This window comes from Aythya fuligula, chromosome 3 (assembly GCF_009819795.1).
Source record: "Aythya fuligula isolate bAytFul2 chromosome 3, bAytFul2.pri, whole genome shotgun sequence".
NCBI classification, from domain to species: Eukaryota; Metazoa; Chordata; class Aves; order Anseriformes; family Anatidae; genus Aythya; species Aythya fuligula.
The window spans coordinates 5,864,052-5,886,735 of record NC_045561.1 but is presented as its reverse complement, the minus strand read 5'-3'; the positions used below and the strand labels follow the sequence as shown (position 1 = coordinate 5,886,735).

Genomic DNA, 22,684 nt, shown 5'->3' with positions numbered 1-22,684 from the left:
GGACTATATATCAAGGCCCATTTTAAACTGCAGTAGTAGCTGCATTGCTACCTAATGACATGTAAAGACCTGCTGCTTCTAGAGGAGATTTAGTATGCTCCAGAAGAAAGATGTTTTCTCATGATCAAAACAGGAAGAATCACAAAGGAACAGTTCTATCTTCAGATAATTCCTAGAAAATTTTACTGCAGCACAGATATAGTAGCAAGTTGATGTACTTATCATATATGAAAGACCATCATATTACAGACCAAATGAATTCCCGTATGTCCATATCCCCAGCAAAGCTGCAGCTTTAGGTGCAACTTAGAAAGCTCTACATTGTTTTTGACTTGATTTACCTTACCGTCTCCGTCGTGTCTCAAACATGTTAGATCAGGTGGATCAGCATTGTTGGAAAATTACGGAAAACCTCCCAAATGCAATTCTCCTACATCTATAGGCCTCTTAGAACCCACCCACAAGAAGACTGCAGTATATGACATTTCTGATAAGCATGATGGTGGTTAATGAAGCAGGACATATTTTAGATCGTATAATCAGCTCATCTATTGTGACAGCATATGTAATTGGTTAACATAGACTTCACGAAACAAATAGTCTAGTACAGTTTACAGAGATTAAAGATGGCTGTCAAACTTAACTACACCTTTTTTCTTTCCAGAATAAATCAGAGACATTGTTGGGTTAAGTATAAAAGTGAATGCTGCAAGCATTTCTTTTTCTTTGCCTCTTAAATGTTTGCAAAACATAACCATGGCACATTATTTCCCTGAGAGCTTGCTGAAAATACACACAGTAAAATCCATTTAGTGCGTTCATGTAAGTTATACAAGAATGTCTCCTTTCATGGAGTTTACTCAGTACTCCCAGTGCTTAAAGATGCATGGATCCAAGCAATGAAATATCAACCAAGTCTGCCAAGGGATTTAATGATGCTGTATTCAACAGGCACTCTGTTTTAAAGGAGGGGTTAGCAGGTGTATGTTACTCATCACTATTCAGTATGTATCTCAGAGGCAAAACAGGGTGTAATATTCCATAAGTATGGACAATCAGAAGAGAAAACCAAAAAATGTGAATTTTTGAAGTCCCTTGAATCTCTGGATTTAAGCTATTATCAGTACTCTGGATCAAGCTTCTCGGAGCAGTTTAGAGCAGATAGATAGAATACCAGGTCTTGGTGGAGCAACAGAACTTTCATTGTAAACTGCAATCTTCAACTTGCAGGCAAGATTACGTGTAAAAAAGCACCATTGTTTTCTTAAGGCTGTTCCACGAAAACGGGAAACAGAAAAGAACCTGGGTACACTGGAATCCCCTTAACTGTACAGAATTTTCTTTCCTGCTTTTGTCTTTTCAAATAATATGAGCCATATGATACAATTAGATTATCACCAAACAAAATTTTGGAGGGCTGGGCTCCACCCACCATGAAAATAAAAGTAATTGCACTTCCCTTCAGCATCACTACGTGCTATAAATCCACTGCATAAGCTCCACATAACGTGCTGTGCAAGACTCATGCAGAGATACTACATAGTTAGGGGGAATGCTGTGTCCTATATGTCTCTCTGCTTTTGATTAATTACCATGCATGCAGAGGACGGTAAAGTCACTATGTCGTTTCACTGTAGCATATAGACATTTTACAGAATGCTCCAAATGGATGTTTGTTGTCCTTTTGCAGAGTGTGGTAGCAGACATTAAAAACAGGCATTTCAGTCAGCCAAACAGGCTGACTTACTTCAGAAAAACAATCACGTACTGCTGAGGAGCTCTTCTTTTTTTCCTCCCACACACTGTTTAACTGTGAAATACCTTGGCAATTTCTGTGTTTTCCGCTACCATGAAAGTGAAGCTGATGTTCACCAGATCTGTGCCACTGCAAACACACACTATCCGTCCTTCCAACTCATTTTCTGATTTTCCAACAGCCTCAAGTGCAGTTAGTATTTTGGGATCCTGTTAAACAGAATAAACAGCTTGTTACATTTGCAATACTTTTGTTATGCAATGCATTATGGTAAAGATGCTATTCGATCTTCATATACAGTAACACCTTTAAACCTTTGCCAATCATATTAGAGTGCTTTCACTTAGGATCATCGTGTATAAACCTAGAAAACAATATATTCTAACAATCATGAACATGACTGTAAAAGCTCAGCCATAAATGAGGTACTTTAAATACATTTCAGAAAGTTAAGTTTGAAATTATGTATATTTTAGTCATGAAAAAAGAAAAATGAATCACTCCAAGGAATGGAAATAGAGAAACAGTATTAACCTCTACGTAACTTATTCCTGTCTAGTTAAGTCTGTAATTACTGAGAGTTATGATCTGTGTGACTTTTTGGCTGTTTCTTAATGATACATCTTACAAGCTGGTATCTCTGTTGATGGTCAAGAGCTATGAATTTAATGGGCATAAAGAACAAATTACCTATGTAAAGTCAGAGGTGAAGCATATTGGTATGGTTGGCTGCATGAAGCATGGGGTTGTCTGCACCACCACTTCCCATGACCCTTTTCTTTCGGGGAAGCATTTTAGTTTATGGAATCCCAAGAGAACTACTAAGAGATGGGCATCTACGGTTAATATAAAAACATTTAGCACTTGAAAGTGGAAATGCAGAGGTCTTAACAGATAGATTGCTTCACAACAAATTTTCTAAACTAAAGGCCTGGAGGACAGAGGCCCAAATTTAATCTCAGAACATTCTGCTTATACTTTCTGAAGAATACCATTTAAATTGTTTCCAAAACTTTGGGCTTCTACAGAAGCTGTAGCTAGTCCTTCTACTGATGTTCTTCAAAATTGCAGACAGTGACCACTGACTCTCTGACCACCTAACTGCATAAACAGGAATGCAAACAAAACTTTCTAGGCTTTTATATCAAAGTAACAAGAAGAAACAACACATTTTGAACAGAAGGAACAAACTTTGAAATATGGAATATTTTTTTTCCAGGTTCTTAAAAAATGTATCACAATACAATGTTAGAAAAATAATTAAGAACTCCTAACACATAAGCTTAATGCCTGTTCAAGTTTCACAGCATTCTGAAAGCTAAGCACCCTACTAAATCAGGGAGACCAAATTACAGAATCTTCCCAGTGCAAACACACCAAATCACTTGCGTTTAAAACTTAACATTTTAGACTTATTCCTAGAGAAAAGCTGTGTTGTTGGTATTTGTAAGAGAAATGAACTCTGTTCGGCATTTCACATTTTAAGTATTCTTTGTTTAAAATATGAGTATAAATTAGCTATAGAGTACCTTTGGTACAGCTCCAAAACGAACACTGTTGATCAGAGAACATTCTAATACCTGTCCTTCCTGAAATGGAGAAAAAAAAAGTACAAGTTGAAAGGCCTGTTAGGAAGCGCACCAAAACCAACATATTTTATTTGTAATCACTGTTCATTAACACTAAACAGTATTTCCCTGTTATTCCCTGTTATTTATGTTAATTCCCTCTTTAAACACTTACGTAAATTCCAAAAGAACAGAACCAAAGCTAGTGTTGTATATTAAAGTAACACGATATTTTACATCTTTAAAAACTAGGCAGTTTATAAACTAAGTGCAATAATATGTAATACATATTTTTGGCGTAACTGTAATTTACCTTTCCTTCACTTTTCCAGCTCAAAAAAAAGCCAAATTCATCCACTTGAAAGAGACAGTTGCTTTCAAAGACAAAAGATTCCTATACAAAAGAAAATACAGATCATTGTTTTGGTCAGTTTGAGAAATGTCATAGATCAATTTATTGCTCAAAAAATAAAAGACTGTTACATTTTTCCCCACATGCTTTCCTGAGGAATTTGCCATTCCTAAGCAATCAGATGTGAGAAGGAAGGCTTTTTAAAAATGCTCATTTTTAATGATTTCTTTTTGCCAACATTTGAAACACTAGAATGCACTTAGTATTTTCATACTTTGCTTTGCAAGTATAACATTTCTTTTTTAATAAAAGCACCGATTCTTAGCTCAAAATCTTAATGAAATGGAACTTCAAAAATATTTATTGAAAACTGAATGCTTCAAACTAAGTTTAAAATTATGTAATTGCCAGCATTACCTTCATGATCAAATGACCGCATTGTATTTTAACATTCAGAAACTGGGAAGCACTTTTACGTTAGACTATGATAGTATGTACATGTATGCCATGAGTATTTTTTAGCCAGAGTATCTGGCAAGCAGAATTTGAAGGATATTGATTAGTAGAGAAATCAAGAAAGGATAGCATACCAGAGGGACTGGACAAGGCAAAATATCAGATTAGCTGAATTAAAAAAGAAATTTCCTCCACACACCTCCAGCCCCAATTAATGCATCATAAATTAAGCTAAAATGTAGCATAACACTGTGCAGAATCAATCATTTTTTTTCAATAAAAAAGGATCCAGGACTTCCTTACTTCCTTAATTGAAATCCAACAAGCATGGGGGCAGGCTACAGCACTGCTTACTGTTTCAGAGATCAAAGCGATGCTCTGCATTAAGGGCTGAGGTACCTTTCTGATATGCCCTGTCTTCCTCTGAGCATATAAGCAAGACCAGTCAGAACATCAGAGGTGTTTCCAGAGTAAAAGGTCTTACATACAGAACAATCTGAATTGAGGTAACAAAACAGGTAAAAACTCCCATGCCCTCAGTCTTTGGAGCACACTTGTAAGTCAGTAACTCTGCCCAGGACAGACTTGTCTCACTGGGTGACTCTGGGGCTGCTCCCCTGCTCAGCCTGGGATGAGGAACTTCATGGGGCAACCACCACTTTCTTTTTGGTGTTTGCCATGGCACAAGGGCCTCAGGTGGGCTGAGGAATACTCACATTCCAGTTAGGTCTTATCCCGACTTGACACCAGGCACAAAACCGAGCAAGTACCTGGATCCAGAGGTTGGTAATGTCTTTGAGCCCTCCTAGATGGAGGCAGCCAAAGGGGCTGTGCTGTGCTTGGGATAATTCTTCCTTTTTCCTGAATACACTCATTATTGAATGGTATCTACCACTTCCAGACAATGTTTTTTTTTTGTCATCAAATGAGGTTTACACAACTTAAGGACTGTAGTTTTCCATCCAAGTAGCAAACAACTATGTTAATTTTACAAGCAGGGAACTGAGATAGAAAATAGAAAGTTGCTGTAGCTTAGCCTGAGCCAACACCTCTACAAATAAGTTTCCAGCATGTACTGCTCTGCTCATCTTTCTCCACCACAGCTTCTATTTTCCTGCCTTCACCCTAGCACTCATCCTTCATGAAATGTACTTATTGCCAGACAACTCAGATTTACTAGTTTTACAGCCCTTGGAATCCTGCAATGTTTCATATAAAAACACAGCTAGCTAGCAATCAAAATGAGTGCCTCTTGCATTTTCCAGAGAGATTACTCATACAATAAATGGCAAGCTGTTTGTTGTTGTTGTTATTTATTTCACCCCCATCTATCAGAAGCTCTTGATGTAACAAAAATGTTTTCACAAAGATGTTTATGTAAACTGCATTCATGCTGATGTCCCACCATAGCCCTGATCCTATTCACTAAATTACTTTTTTTTTCCCTGCAATTTGTCTTCTTGCACTGTAAAGAAAGCACCTACCATCAGACCATGTACATAGTAATGTTCCTAATCATGTCTGATTTTTTCTTCCCATATTCTGAGACATTCCTCTTCTAGACTCGGACTTCTCAGCAGTCAAATAGGATAATGCTTTGCTCAAAATATATTTCTGCCATTTTGTATCTCTGCCAGTTAAAGGACTCCCATATCAGGAAAAACATGGATAGAGACGCTGCTCTACATTACAGTAACCTAGATTTTTCTAGCCACTCAACAAAACTTGGGCACAAAAAAGACCTCCCATGCTGTACTAGAACTATTCAGTCACCCAGACCCTCGACCAAGATTCCTGAGCCCCAGTTTTACACTGACTTGTTGTGTGACCTCAGTTCACTTACCATTTATCTTTTTCCCCACATGGTCTTTCTGTTAAGGTTGGGGAATTAAGTACAGAACCTCAATTAGAATGAGAAGGCCAGACCTGAAATCTTTATCTTGAAAATTGCAAGCCTTACAGTACAGAACTGGATCTTGCTATGCTTGCATAACATGACTAAAGCGATGGTGTTTTTCTCTTAGGTAGGCTATCTACTTACTACGACAACACAATTAAATCATTGCCTATGTATATCATAAATCTGACAATATCAAACAGCTACACCATCTAGTGCTCACTGTTTACAGGCTACAGATCTTAACTTCTGAGTCACTGTTTTTTTTACAGCCCTTGATGATTCCTTGTAAATTGCAGATGAAATATACAGTTAGTTACCCAAGTGAAAGCCTTTTAATGTTTCCAGAAGAGCCCCTTTCAATAAAACAAACCAGGCTTCCAACTGTACAATAGCAAACCTGGAGTGAACTGTAGCAAAACTTGCAGCAATGTAGATGGAGCTTATCACATGGATGGCCAGAGAAAATTCTGTTCCAAAGGTGGCAAGTAGGATCCCCCTCTCTACAGAGTTTTGGAAGGCAATAAATTCAGCTGGAAAGACCATGACTACTGGTTCTACCATTTAACCCCATGTATACACAGCGCTATCTGTCGGCTAGTCCTGCACAAGTGCATGCTGAGCACACCAACCTACTGTACAAGAGAATTTCATTTCAAGATGTCTCTTTCTCCCTATCACTGCATCAATGACACATGTGCCACACTGAGCATTCTTGATTCCACACTGAGATCTGAGCGTTTGAACTCTTTTCTGTATCATTCTCAGTTTCTCACCTAAGGTGCAAGAGAACCACCATGGTCTATACCTCCTCATTTGGATGCTCACAGACTGAATTTCTGGAATAACATTTACTGAAGGAAAAACAGAGCTTTTAGGAACCTCCCTTTTTAGGTCGTTCAATGTCTATTAGTACCTTCTCAGTTTCTCTGTCCCCCAAACTGAACATACAGGGTAAAATAACTGTCCTTACCTTGTCGGTTCTCATTATAAAAAATACTTTTTACCTACATTTCAAAAGGTTATGGGAATATCATAATATCCCTGAAGGGACTCACTTCCTGTCCAAATGATTAAAAATAGTCCCTGATAAAATTATTCTCACAGGTATATCAATGCTGAGGATAAGGTAAATGTCTCAGCACTTTATTTTGGCTGCCTATGTAAAATGTCCTATTTTGCATTCCTTTAATAGATTTGGATTAAAGTATAGCTGAAACCAGGATCACAGTAATCACATTTCAGAAAGATTACAGGTTGATTTTCTAAAGGAGTTAAAACCACTCCAGATCTCAAATTATGCATATGAATCACAATATAAATGCTTTGTATTCTCTTACTTTTCTCTATAACATGCAGGTCCTCAGTTTGTATCAAAAAAGACATAATCTTTCCCCCCACCCTAATCCAATACATTTAAAAGATGCACTTTGTTCAGTAATATGCGTTATGGAACTGCAAAGATGAGAACTTTATAAGCATTACAGATATTTTGATTTTAATCTCCCTTTCTCTTGCTCAGGATTTATTGCAAATCAGTGGGATTAAATATATTTTTATGTTATTTCTTTTAAAAGCAAAAATCTGTATAGCAATGAATCGTAGTATTTTCTCTCCAAACATTTCTGCAGTTATGTGAAAATTTGTGTACAATGAAAACAAAGCATGAAACATTCTGAAACATTTACATATATAAAGAGAGTATCAACTGAAATGCTACTGGCCTCTTACCTCTTCATATCTATCAAACACAGCTCCATCTTGCATAAAAGAGGGAACTGGCTTCTGCCAGTTAAATTCGTAAGGTTTTGCCATGATTACAGAAGAAAAACCTGAAATGGAATGAAAGAGCAGAGTTCAATTGCTGTCTTTTAAAAGGAGTATTTCAAAGTCTAAACAGGAAAAATAGTGACTTTTACCTTTTCGGTTCACACAGGAATACTAAAAAGTCACAATGCATTTCCAAATGAAGTTTTCCTCACTAGAATATTTTTGTTTAGTAATTCAAATGAAAAATTACTATTAAATGTATGTCAACTATTTGAAAAATCACTTGACACTGTAACATTGCTTTAGTTTAAATATCTGATGCATCACTTGTAGAGTATAATGAGGCTGGAATTAATGCAGCCCTAGGTGATACAAAATGTCACAACTGATAGTACACAGGAGTACTTCTTTTCACAGGAAAATACCAAGTACTACATAAACTGATTCTTTTTTTTTTTTTTTTTTTTCCAAAACACTAAATTGCATACTACCTAGACAAAACATTTTTTTACTCCTCTGAATTTTGTGTTTCAAAATCCATTAATATTAATTAAAGTTATGGTTATTTACAGTAATATTTTACACATAATTCAAGATACAGATAATATATAGGTCCAAATTCATGGAGAAAAAAACTGTTTAGGAATATAGGCCATTAAATGAAAGTAGCTAGCAGCATTGCTCACTTGTGTAAGTTTAGGAATGCAAATAAAAGAAACTGTTAATTTAGAATACAATACAGAAGTCATAACATATAGACCTTACAACAAAACCTATCAAATCACTCAGTATCTTTAACACCACCTTGGTGCTTTCTAGATCCTGTTGTTGTACACCACAAAATGTTCCAACTACATACTCCGCAAAGTTTAAACAGCATCTGCATCATGTCTGCTTACTAAGGCCATCTTGGTTACTCCTTCATATACTAGGCCAGAGCTTTGCGTGAGAGGGAATACGCTTGGCGGCAGCATGATAGGACTGACTCACAGATGTCAGCAAATCCTTTCCATGAAACGATGTATTAAGACAAATGGAGCACACAGTCACAATAATCAGACCCCTTGTGCTACTGCCTGTCTCACAGGCAAACGACACCTTACCCTGCTCTTGTGGGCTTGGCCTAACCCTCCTTTGACAACTGCTCCAGACACACTGCTCAGGAAAGGTGGTGTTATACAATGTAGGAATGAAAGACTGCACAAACACTGCACCAAGAGAAAGATGGGTCTTTCACAACAAAGCAACACGCAGATGTTAAGACCATAACAAATGAAGTCCATCCTACACATGGCAACCATCTGAAGCCACACTGCTCTAAATGCAAACTCAGGGCTGCAACTCGTAACTCAGTTTTCTGATTCTCTTTGTATCATGAAGCAGCAATCGTCACCAGCTCTAAACTTGGCACGGGTTGCTATTACCTTTGCTGGACAGATGTACAGAAAAAAGGCAGTTGCCATCCCATAATCCTGCTCTTTCACCACACGTTGCTCCCTAGTCCTCACCACGTTGAAGGTACCACTATTGGAAGGTGGCAGTGGACACCCACTGCCACCAAAGTGAGGTTAACCCAGGGAAACACAATTGCTTCTCCCCCCAGTGTTTTTGAAATGAGGTTCAACAAGTTGATGAAGGTGAGAATAATAATTTCTAATAATCTAATAATTTCAGGAAGCAAATCCTGGGGAGAAGATCTCACTATGCTTGCCTTAGTCTTACGTTCATCTACTATCGATCAACCCTAGCAACATGATAAGGAATAAGTGCAACCAGCACAATTCTTACTCTGTTATAGTGCAGGCACCTAGCCCAAACAAAGTTTGTCTAAGTGAGCAGAACAAAAAGCATACATACAATCAAAGGGAAAGTATGACAGCCTGTGTAATCTATGCTATGCAAACCATCTTTGTTGTGTTTACTTATGCCAAAACTCTGAATAGAAGACTAAAATATTACCTATAAGGTAATAATCCTTCAGTGATGCTCTGAGACTGAAATGGTTACTTTGACTGAACTTTAAACCCAGAATACATACAAGTGCTTAAAAAAAAATTTAAATAAGAATTTTGCAGTGCCCTTCTTCTCTGCCATGTTCTCATTACTATCAAAGACGTTCCAGCAAGAAAAAACATCAAAAGGACTCAGAAAATACTATTAAGGACTCCATCTAACACTGGCCTTAAGAACAGTTACTTTTGATAGTTCTATATTGAAAAAAATATCCCTACTTAAAAATAAAATAAAATAAATAAAAATGCATTTTGATGTTGCCTCTCTCTTCATCTCCTGCCCTTATAAGGTCATTGATGTATAAACATGCATATCATGCTTCCAAAGCCTTGTAAGTTACATGAATTCATTCTCTGTAACTATCAAAACTTTGATGGTAATATGTAACACTTTTAAGTGTTCCCTTCTTTTAAATATTCATCCTTTTTTGTTGTTGTTGTTGTTTTGTTTGTTTGTTTTGCTTGGTTGGTTGGTTTTCTTTTGTTTTTGTTATGAAGAAATGATTTGAAGAAAATAGAGAGCAAAGAACTAGGACCAAGAAGTGATCAGCTACATTTATTACTCTGCAAAAAGCCTCCCCCTGAGCATTTGGTTCTTACTACTCTGTAAAAGAGCAGTAATATCTTCCCCGTGAGGACTGCAATGTTCTGAGATCCTTTCAGGGAAAGTGCCAACTTATTGAATGTTTATTATTGTTTTAAATGTGCTTATAATTTTAGGTTCTCTCCCAGTTTAAGCTGGCACAGAGCTGCTTCTTCATCATTCTATGGAGAAAGCTGTATAGTAGGACGGACTTCCCATTGCAGTAGCATGATAGTGTCTTGTTCTATGCAGCTTTCATACTTCACAAAGTAGCTCAGGGTAATCACAGCACCTTGAAAATGTGCTTTTTCTTACAACAAAGCTACATCTAGAGAAGCATCTTCAAAAAGAAGTCTTCTTACTTCACAGGCTTTACTAACGGCAAAATTTGAAACCAGCACCAAAAAAACCCTATACTATACAGCAACTCCTCAAAAATCTTGGGAAAATACCCCTTAGATTGAAAGGCAACTTAAAACACACACCTGAAGCAATAAACATTCCATTTTTACAGTATATTGACCATTCCCCTATAAACATGCTTTTATCTATTTAAATGACTTTTACTATCAGAATGTTCCCAAGAAGAAAAGTCACTTTAATGTGATAGGGAGTTTATGTAGTGATACACACTGCCAGCGTGTGAAGTCCTTCTGGGAAAGGCAGATATGTTCTGTGCTAAATCATAAGCAATGTGATGACACTTTTAAGGCTGTGAAGAATACTCTTCAACAGTCCCTATACTACAACCACAGCCTTCAACCTTTGTTTTCTTCTTCTCCAAACAGACACTGTACCCCATACAGTCAGATTTTAAAACCTAAAAGCTCTGCAACTGCTCTGAAACTCTGTACAAGATACATCATAACATTTCATCCAGCGTCTGCCACTCCAAATCCCATATGTAGCAAGTGCTTGAAGGGACACCTATCTTTCAGAAAGAGTAACTACTTTCACACAACAGACATGCACTTTATTGACAATTTCAACTTGGTTGAGTTCATCATCCAGTCACTGAAACATGGCTTTCTTTACAGATATATTCTCTTTGTCTGATCACTTAGTACAATGAGGTTGTCTCATTACTTCATCACTGAAATTAAATAGATTGAGCTCCTCAGTTTCTTGCTGCAATGCACACTCTACAAGTCTTGGTGTCAGCCTGAGCTCTCTGCAGTTTCCCAGATGCTTTTCTGAAGTCAGGAGTCTGGACCAGGACACAGAAAACAACACAGCCCTCTATCATACAAGCTGGGATTATTCTCCTACTTCTCATTTGCATAACCTCGCATTTAGCTGCAAGAAAACACGCTTGATTGCTCATGATTTAGCAAGCAATCAAGTTCTGTGTCAGGGACTCAAGCTCATTGTTATTACCACCTCACCAATCTCTTCTTAGCTCTACTCTCTCACAGTTCTCACAGTTTACAGATGAACTAAGACAGATGAAGTGTGAGGGAAAGATGGCTTGCATACACGTAGCAAGGATTCAGACAAATCGTAACAAACAAAATTTTTAAGCCATATGCTTTGGCAGCTGAGTAGAAGGTGAAGAAATTTTTCTCTCCTGTTAGAAAAGCTCTTCTCAGTCTCTCAAATTTCTTACACTCCTCTCAAAAATCTGTTCTTCCACAAACCTCTCAGCTTTTAAGATCACCAAAAGAAAATATAAAATACTCCCTTGACACTTTTTGGAACTCTAAATCTTCATCAATTACTAAGCAGTTTGAGCAAAGCTTAAAACAAACAAACAAAACACACAGCATTCCAGCATGCATTTGATTGCAAATATATGCACGCACACACCATTGCCAGGACAAAAATCAAGAAGTACTCTCTTTAACAAAATTTAATAACTAATAAGTGTGAAGATTCAACTAGGAGAGGGAGAGGTTTTAAGAACAACATTAAAAAAAAAAAAAAGTCATTCTAAAAAGTGTCACTCCTTTAAAATTTTTAAACAACCTTTAAAAATTAAAATAAAAGTGTTTTCACTGATGTAGGATTCTTTAAGTATAAAAATGTCTCTGAATACATACCATTCACAAAAGCAGAAAAAAACACTCATTATAAAATACACCTCAGGAGCTGATCAATGACCACAAGGGAGAAGCAGGTGAAGTCTCTCAAATGCAGCAGTTAAATGCCTTCTGAGCTATCTCCCTTTCCTTCAACACTGATTTATACCTGCGGTCATAATTTGGGTCCCCTCCCCCTCCCCCCCCAAAAAAAAAAAAAAAAAAAAAAAAATCACACCTTTTGATTCACCTGGAGTCCCCAAAGAGTTAGGACACAAAATTAACCACATCCAGAACAGTGTTATTTAACGCAAAAGTCTTTGCTGTACTACACTAAATCTGGGGTATGGGGGGTGAAAGGATTATAAATCCTGTTTTTTTCATTCTTTGACCAAACGAAAGACAAGGTGTGGCTGAACAGGAGGAGGAAAGGATTCTGTTAATACAAACCTGACAAATGTTTGGGGAAAGAGGTGATATTCTAAACTAACCCACAGGGCTGGCTAGCATGATGGATAGGATACTCCTCGGATCCCATAAACATCCTGTCAATGTTGAGACACTGTTGGAAAGGACAGCAGTATTCCTTAGAACTGACACCCCCCAGCCTAAAATGCGGTAACTCACTATTTCCAGTTTGCGTAGCCCCGAGCATTATAACAATACCTGTACATTTTTTTTTTATTTTTTATTTTTTTTTTTAGTAATTACTATTTTTGCCTCTGGAATGAATCACTACCTGCTGAGTGAAGGAAGATGAGGAGGTGTCACACTCTGTGTTAGCCCTTTCACCACTCACCTCATCAAATCACGCTCCCTAAAGAGTGCACTGGTTACTGTCTGGGTGGTTTACAGGGGCAAAGTATAAGCAGCCACAGAATATGTTTAGTAATCTTGCTCTGTCATATATATTTTTCTTACAGTTACAAGGAAACAACTTAAAAAAAAAAAACAAAAAAAAAACTAATGAATTTCCTATTCTTTCCTCTCTTGAAGTATATACATCCTTCACCACCACTCCTCTTTGGTAAACAAGATTCGTCATAACAAAGACAACCAGATCCACATCAGCAGGCCTGTGTAACTTCTTGGGTTTGTTGTGGTATTCATTCTAATCCAGAAAGTCTACCTGCAGGGTTGTGATCCAGAGTGAGGAACTAGCTGTGCAAGGCTCCTGCTGACCAGGTAGTGCAACGCTGAAGTTCTTATAAAAAAAAAAAACACACTTGTTTTTTACCCTGAAGCACCGTCATATGCAAATACCCCAATTGTTGCTAGATCTCTTATGGAAGAAGACTCAGATCTTCATGTGTTCACTCCTCACAGTCAAATTTACTTGGTCCTAAATGTGCCAGCATTATCACATGCAAAACGTATAGAAAGGCTGTTTTTTAAACCAGAAAATATGGTTTCTACTCTAGAACTTAAAATTCAGAGCAAGTTTCAAAAAATTTAGAAAATAAGCGCCACTACAGTGCAAGTCCTATTTAAATGAAATGGTGAGAGCCTCACTGTTGAATTTCTGCAGCATCCATACTATATTTTAAAGCAATTCCAAGATTTCACAGCTCTCCAGGCTCTTCCACAGTCATATTTTGTTGTTGTTGTTGTTTTTAAAAAAGAATGCTCTTTCAAGCAGGTTATTTTTAAACACATTATTCCCACAGCTCATGCAAGCAACTTAGTTCTCCCAAAAAACAAGGTCCAGAAGCAAGAAAAGATATACAGCAGAGCTCAGGCGCCTGAAAATGTATTGTTTAAGTAATGGCCTCATTTTCCATTTTGTTTTAATTGCTGGAATGCATTGGCATGCAGGGGCACCTCGGAGGTTAACCCAAAACAAGAAGTAGCCTGTTTGTCACTAACCTCTTCTTCAGCATTTCACACAAGGTCAGTGGGGCTGCCCACTGCAGAGCTCTGCTTCAGGCCAAGAAATGAGTCTCTCTGCTGCTGACAGCAGAAAACAAAAACTGCTTACGCCATAGTGCTGAAAATGAGATGGCCCTGCCTCAACATAAAGTCTGAACTGTGCTTCAGTCATTACCTCTGATGACAGCCATTATCTCTAACAAGTAGAGCTCCTGATAGACCAGAGGAGCCAAACATGACCTCCCTGCTTCCTTCACTGATTTTCTGTTTGTCCCAAGGCCTTCCTCATTTGTTAATACTTAGAGTGTTGCCCAGTTCATTCCCATTCATTCCAATTCTCTCATTATACGCCCTAAGTACTTACCACCCATCCTTTTTTGAGGAGCATTACACTTCCTGAGAAGTCTACCCTAAGCAAAGGAACATACTGGTATGTAAAGAAATTCATTCTGGGTGAAGTACATTTGCAACAGCCTAACAAGAACATGTTCTGGCTTTTAGAAGTATATTTAAATGGGGCTCTTAAGGAAAGCTTCTCAGTTAGATGATTCAGGCCAAACTCCTCACTCCACTGAAAAACAGAAAGCCAATTAAACCATCTCATGCTTAAAGCAAACACTCAGTCCTGAAAAGGTAAATTATTCCTAAGCTCAGCAGCAACAGAGTCACTGGAGCAGATTCTTCAATTTAGATCAATTCAAAAGGGATCACTGAAGTCATTTCAACTCTTCACATAACTTCTGACAAGACTGCACTCAGTCCTCATGTGCCACCATTGCAAACTAGAATTATTAGCTTATATGCTGACCAAAATGAGCCTTTAGGTAAGTGCCACTTGAAGCTCTAAGAAAAACAAAAGCAACTTGGCAATTTCAACAGCAAAGTGTTACAACAAAACGGGTAAATTTTTACTCATAGTGCATGAGGAAAACTCCTACAATGAAAACAGAAGCTCATCTAGACGCATCCCTAAGAAACATATGTTTTGAATAATAAAGCTAACTTCAGAGCTATCCTAACGTAATGGAAAGTCAGTAAAAAATTAAGTGCTAAAAAATCATACAAAAGCATAAACTTTATGGAATAAGTAGTTTTTTGATACTGTTCTTTCCTTCTGGTGATGGAAACTTTGATGTTTACATTTTCAAACTTGTAAAAGTGCAAGGGTCTTCCCAAAGGATGATATCAGAAACAGACCTACACTTAATGCTGTCACTTGTACACAGAACTTAGCAAAATGCTTCATCAAACATATAATGATAATTAATTTTCATTTACATGTATTCTTCAGTACCCCTCTAACAATAACTTATTGCTCTGACCAGTCAAGTGAAGGTAATTTCATAACATTAGCATATGACGAACCTTTTCCTAGAACTTTTCCTGTTTTGTCTCATTCTAATAATCAATACTAACCATATATAAAATCGTGTAAAAGAGTTGAAGACATCAGGTTTGTCTTTAGTTAAACAGCAGAATTGTTAGAGGCGTTCAATAGTTTAGCATAATATCAAACATGCCATTTCCTTGAAGTCATCTCCCCAGGTAGCAATCGAGAGTGAATTGGACGTAGATGAAAGCAATGGTTTGTGTAATAATTGTCAAAATCTTTTCTGAATTGCTATAGCATATGACCTATGTATCAAATGTATCTTGATTTAAGAGGCAATGAACTTTATTAACTTTAATTACTTCACTCCTTGGCTTTCAAATGCAGAGTGTTTTAGCGAGGTGGGGGTTGGCCTGTTCTCCCACGTGCCTGGTGACAGGACGAGGGGGAATGGGTTTAAGTTGAGCCAGGGGAGTTTTAGGCTAGATGTTAGGAAGAACTTCTTCACTGAAAGGGTTGTGAGGCATTGGAACAGGCTGCCCAGGGAAGTGGTGGAGTCACCATCCTTGGAAGTCTTCAAAAGACGTTTAGATGTAGAGCTTAGGGATATGGTTTAGTGGAGGGCTGTTAGCGTTAGGTTGGAGGTTGGACTCGATGACCTTGAGGTCTCTTCCAACCTAGAAAATTCTGTGATTCTGTGATTCTGTTAAAACAAAGAACTTCTACTTTATAGAACAATCAAAAAAACAAAACCAAAAAACACCACCACCTCCAAATACATATCACTTGCAGAAAGACCATATATTTCCTGAATTACTTGACAATAAATCATTTCTTTAAGGTCATTTAAATCTGACACCTGATATAATTACAGCAATGAGTCCTACAGGAAAGGGACATCTGATTTATTAAAAATTAAACAAAACAACAGACTCTTCTGTATAGTAGTTGGGCAATTAACACCATACTTAATTTGTACTGCCATTTAATCTGCAACTGACAGCTAACATATCTCTTAAAACTGTGAATTCTGTTTCACCCTTTTAGGTACGCCTCTATAACATGTGTCAGTTATTTTAATTAAATTTGACATTTATAACATGAATTTCTTCTTTGTAGCCTCTTTCTGGGGTTAAGTGCTCTAAGAAGTCTCAAACAGAAGTAAGTCTTGTACTTCAATGTGATAGGAATACATAAATACATGTTTAAAATTAAAATGCTAAGAAGTATTCAGGTGGAAGTATGAAAAAACACTGAATAACCTTAATGGAGGAGCATTCCTGTTATGATGCAATAGTTCAGGGATCCCAGGCCATAAGATAACTGCAGAAGTCTAACACCAAATTATTACTTTCAAATACCGTGAAAAAGGCAACACAAATTCCAAATTAAACAAATATCAGTAGCCTTTCATTTTTAAGTGCAAGGAAAAGCTATGGAAACAACACCAGCTAGAATCTCAAACAAACATAAAGCAAAATGCAAGTATCAGCTGCTCCATGAACACATCTTGAGGACACACTTGTCTGTTTCCAAACATTCACACAGATTTGGTAGTTGTATTCAAGACTTGTCAGACTTGTATTAATAAAATTTAATGAGAGGTCAAGATCACATTTTTGTATTATCTTCTAAATCTGTATGTTTGAAATAATCCCTTCACAGTTAGATACATTAGATCAAAGCAAACTTTATTGAAGTTTTGACATGGCTTAATATGAATTTGCTCAAAATATACAGATATTTTAAAAACTAATAAGCTGTAAGGGACATTGATGTTACTCTAAAATCTGAAATTAGGAAAGCGACAATATAACTGCAGGGCTCAATTCTAACTGGTTTTCTAGAAGATTTCCGAGAAAAAAAGCAGTGAGCCACAATGCCAGCTTAAAAGAACAGATAAAAGCAGAAGTGATCTTTAGAGATCACTCTGGTAATCTAAAATGTATTAATGCACCGAAAAAAAAAATAAAAAAAAATCATTATTTGATAGCACTGTGGGTGGGGTTAAAAGTAGATATTTGTGGAAAGCTTAAGTTAATTACAAATTTATTGGTAGCCTGGGCAAAGCCTACAAACTATAATCACCATGAAAATACAGATTTTTATACTATTTAGGTGAAATTGTCATGGTGCACTTTAACCCACAGCACTAGTCAGAAAATTTTTGCCTGCATTTAAGAAATGATGATAACACTACTCAGATTTCTTCTTAGCATCCACCTTGCAGCTTCGAGGTTTTTGCATCCCTTTCTTTAAATGATAAAAGATAATACGGAATGAAAAGTAGGAAACAGATTTAGTATCTGCATTTGAGCAGCACACTCTTCCCTTTCGTGTACACATATCCTTTTTCTTGTTTTCATCAGCCTTCACGTCCCCAGCTATCCTGCTCGCTCCCACACTGGCGCCTGTCCCAATTCAAGTCTCAGCACAGGCACAGTGTTATCAGCTGGCTGGAATGGAAATCACTCCCTGCTGTCCACCAATCCAGCCCCAGCAGCTGTGGTAAATGCAAACCCTGGGTAGCAGAGTGATAGGAGCAGCCCTTCTTTTTTAGCTCTGTGTCAGAAGTAGAGCTCAAGTAAGGGTGGCAGCAGGACAGCTGGAACCTGGCTGGCACATGCTGTAGCTCCCCCAGAGCTTTTGTGTTTTGGTTAGTTAGTTTAATTGCGTTTTTTCTGGGGGGCTGAGGGGGGGGGGGGAGTTCAAATCAAACAAGAACACAAAGAAACAGAACAAATTAATTGTCTTTAATGAAAGCTCTTCCTATGAATCCTCCCAGTCAGTGTCAGGAGAAGAAAGACTCTTGGTGTTCATGGCATGCACCTTAACAGCACTGTGCAAAAAGCAAATCTAGGGACTGGGGTGACATTTAACAGATGGAAGAAGATAATCAAACAGTCTGGCCTAAACACTGCTGTATAGGATCAATTCATCTATTTTCCTCACTCAAAAACACTCTCATTGTATGCAGAAACAATGTCCATTACCAATTGTTCAGGGAGAAAAATAAGTAAATAAATAAAAACACAGCCCCTTTAGACTACCTGGGAGTCAAGGGACTTGGATAACATCTGAGGTTCAGCCACACAGCTCTGCAATCCTAGCTGGACACTGCGCTGCTTTCCATTTCCCTCTTACCCCTCTATAAAATGAGCCTAGCAAGACTTGTCTTAATTACACTTTTATTGATACTTTTCTTTTTTAATCTGTAAAGAATGTTTGAAGGCAGTGACAGCAAGATGTCCCGGAACTAAAAGTTATTAATGCTACACACCTTTAATCACTAAGAACATCCTGTATTAACTCATTAATACATAACTGGTCATTTTTTCTGAAGATGAGACTGCCACAGTTATGAAACGTAGCACAACTGGTCAAGGTGAAAAGTAAAATGTTACTTAAAATTTGTAAACCTAGCTCTCTTACCAGCAGGACAGCTGCCCACAGACAGCCACATTTGAGATGCACCAAGTTATCAGCTACTTACAGCTTTAATTTCATAGAGATTCAAGAGGAAATGATACTGGTTTTGAACTTGAAATTATTATTATTGTTACTATATTATTGTAGGTAGGTGGCAGAGTAAGCCTTTCTTGTAAATTTGTCTTAGCTAAAGTTCTTTTCAAATGGTTGTTGTGCCATTGCCCAGAAGCTCTAAAAGCAGTGGAGACAGAATAGGGAAGAGTGCTTTCATTTAAAAAAAAATGACACTGATCCCTCAGCTGATAATTTCATAGTTAAACATAAACGAAAGACAGGGATGTATGAAACGTGATATTACATTCTCTTTTCACTGCCTCAGAAAAACAGTGCGATCTATATATATGCTTCTATTAAGTAAATATAAAAACAACTCTCTTGACACTGTGGCATGCTTCCTGTCACTTCAGGCATTATTGAATAGTTGTCTCTTCGGGGGAAATAAGACTGCAGGAGATATCTCTGATAAGTTTATTTGGTAAAACAGTTCAGGAGTGCTAATGCACTTGTTAATGATGCCTTCAATTGTTTACGTTCCTTGAGAACAATGTCCCTAAAATGTCTTTCTGAACATTAATGTACCTCTTGTTTAAATACTGGGGCACAACTGGCCATGCCAACTGTTGAAGAGAAGGGTGGGAGAGCGTTTCAAGCCAGCAGCCTCTCGAAATCCTGCTGTGGGCTGCATTTTGGCTTCTTCAACTATTCATAATGTACACAAAGATTTCTGGAAGAAATGCATCTCAATTTCTGTATTGCTCCAAATGGATGATTTGACATAGTATTCCAAAAGGGATAAAAATAAAAGTGTTGGTATGTAACCTATTTGTCCACTATGGAGACAAAAAGGAGAGCCAGTCTGCCAGTCAGGGGTGCTGGTATGGCATGCTGGCATACACAACCCATTTTGAACACTTATTTGACATCTCATAATAAACAGCAGGCTTTACAGCATGCTGAGAGATTCAATTTATTCAGACTTTTCTGGACCAACTGGAGACACCAGAGTGAAGGGACTTACTTTCTCTAAATTCCTAACATTAAGACGCAATTCAGTGTTGCACAGCAAGAAAAAAAAAAGTAGGGGGTGGAGAGGGGGAGAACCGATACCTTTCCCAGCCTGCAGTACAGAGTAAATGGCCTCATCGTTTCTCTTTGTCACGCCATAGCTGGTATGAGCTACTTCCACCGAGGTGAGAAGAACACATACAGCATGAGCAGAAGATACCTCTGCTCTCATGCTGAGACACGTGTATAATGGAACACGTTCACATAGGTAGGAACATAAAAAATGCTTTCCATGGAAAGGTGAGAATACACACATCATGCCCGAATATGAAAACATTGATCATGTACAACCATTTGGGGAGAAAGAAATGAAAGGCATATATAGCAAAGCACACAAGGATTAAAAAGAGGAGGAGGAAACTAGCAAAAAAGTACAGAAACCAAGGACAGGATGTCTGACACTGATGTGAGCTTCAACAGAATAATGAAGCACCTGAGAAGGTCAAAGCTAAAATGGAAAGGGAAGGTGGCTCCCAATGCTAGAGAAGAACAGTGGGTAGTTCGGAATAGCTGAAATGGTTTGGGATGGCACAAGCATGGCTATTTTTAGAGGCTGTTCAGAAACAAAGCTCAGTTTCTGCAATAGGGCTGGAAAAGAAGGGACAGAGTGGAATATACGAGGAAAGACCAACAAAACAAAATGCTGGTGTCTGTGTGTGGGGTAAAGAAGTGGCAAGAACAGTGCCAACATTCCAGGCAAGAGCAGACTGGTTATTTATTGCGGCAGCTTGGGAGTGGGAATGGCATGGCTCCCGGAGACAAGAAGTTCAGCATTCCCCCTTGCTGCAGACAAATTGAGGGGATGTGTGGGTGAGATGCTTGAGAAGGTGCAACAACTGATTCTAAACCACAGGGTGGAGGTCAAAGGCAGAAGAGCCAGTTCGGAAGTCATCAGATGCAGTGGGAATCAAAGGATGCAACTCATTACACCAAAAAAAAAAAAAAAAACAACAAAGAAATAACAACAAAATAAACACAACCAGCAACTGATAGAGGGGCCCTTACAGAGACAGAAAAAATATTTTGCCATTTGCATGGGCTGTACTACACTGAGACATTCTTTGGTGCTCAATTGATGTTGCTGCTCTCCACCCTGGCCTCCTGCAACCTGACAGAGTGGTATACGTACTCAACAAGCCCACCAAAATCAAGAGTAGTTATGTATGCAAAGCGTAGCAGACCCTGCAGGTAAAAGCAACATTTTTACATGCCTAAAACCAGCTTTGCTCCATATATCACCATTAAGCATTGCCAACATGGTAATTACCATTGCACAGAATAATGTCTTAGGCCCAGCAGGCTTTTCCCATAAGAAAACTGGTCAGCTAGTTCAGACTGCTTTTCTTCCTGTCACATCCCTATTAAATGCTCCAGACTGTTTAATGTGATAAAAATGTCTAGACTGTTTTTTGACTGAAAGCATAAAGAAGAGAGTTCTTTGCCCTTGGCTAGCAATCCCCTTCTTTGCTCCTTTCCTGGTAAGCACAATAATGTGCATGCTGTACTTCTGCCGACCACAATTTCTGCTATGGTAAATGTTTTTCTGGTATCTTTGTATCTCTGTAAATCCAAGATTTTACAGACAAGCCCAGTGGAAGGTGGAGAATATACACACACACACATATATGTATGTACACACAGTGCTCTACAGTGTTGCTTTGCAAGGAAAAATGTTGAGCTTATAATGAAGTGTAAATGTTGCTGAAGGAAAGATGATAAAAGAGCACCTCTAAGTCAAGTGAACAAGAAAAGGAGAAACTAAACAGAGGAATCTCTGTAAAGATTAGTAAAGAGCAAGATGGTTTGCTAAAGCAGGAAATAAAGGTGAAGTATTGGCAAGAAATTCCAGTGGGCACATTAGAAAAAGCATTACCAAATGTGAATTAGTGCTTTGAATACTTTATGGTCCCTAGTTGCCCTCGGTCTTTAGCAGCTGTTTATTTTTGTATAACAAAACTTCTGACATAATTACAATCACGCTAAACTTAGATGCAAGTACACAATTTATACTAAAAATAACCCTCTGGCAGTGAAATTACCCAGCTCAACTGGTACACACCCTTCAGCCCTTTCTTTTTAGGCTCTATAAATCTGCATCTGTGGAGTGGGTTGTGGTCAAGGAACAGGTGCATCTGATTCTTGTCAGCATGTGTGACTTGTGTGTTGGAAACTAAGCTGCATACCATGGAAAAAGCTTGAGAAGAAACACTATCCCTGGACACCACTCATTGTAGCTGACTCCCATAGGAAATACAGCTATTGCCAAAAGAATTCACGGACAATGTGATGTGACAGAAACATCTCTTTGGCACAGTCGCAACAGGCTTGTCAAATAACATACTAAAGTCCCACTTTCCATTTTCCTGTACCCCGTTTGTTCCCAGTTCAGCATAGTCTTAACATCCTGAGGGTGACTTTTTGTTTAAAGTGCCCTTATTTCTCATCCAAGATTCCTAAATTGCTTGTTCTCTGTGATCAGACCATAAGGTGCACAGCTAAAGGTGCTGAAGAAGAGACAA

The 22,684-nt window shown here is 38.0% G+C and overlaps 1 protein-coding gene across 6 annotated transcripts in view; it reads right to left on the bottom strand.

Moving 5' to 3' along the window:
• Positions 1-22,684, bottom strand: part of PLCB4 (phospholipase C beta 4) — a 202,798-nt gene that overhangs the window by 84,153 nt on the left and 95,961 nt on the right. For all 6 annotated transcript variants that reach the window (XM_032184308.1, XM_032184312.1, XM_032184306.1 and 3 more), the window contains 4 exons: positions 7,761-7,861; positions 3,638-3,718; positions 3,286-3,345; positions 1,822-1,965 (listed from right to left, as the gene is read on the bottom strand). In XM_032184308.1, the coding sequence (XP_032040199.1) occupies positions 1,822-1,965; positions 3,286-3,345; positions 3,638-3,718; positions 7,761-7,844 (369 nt within the window). In that variant the 5' untranslated portion in view covers positions 7,845-7,861. The remainder of the gene's footprint in view (positions 1-1,821; positions 1,966-3,285; positions 3,346-3,637; positions 3,719-7,760; positions 7,862-22,684) is intronic.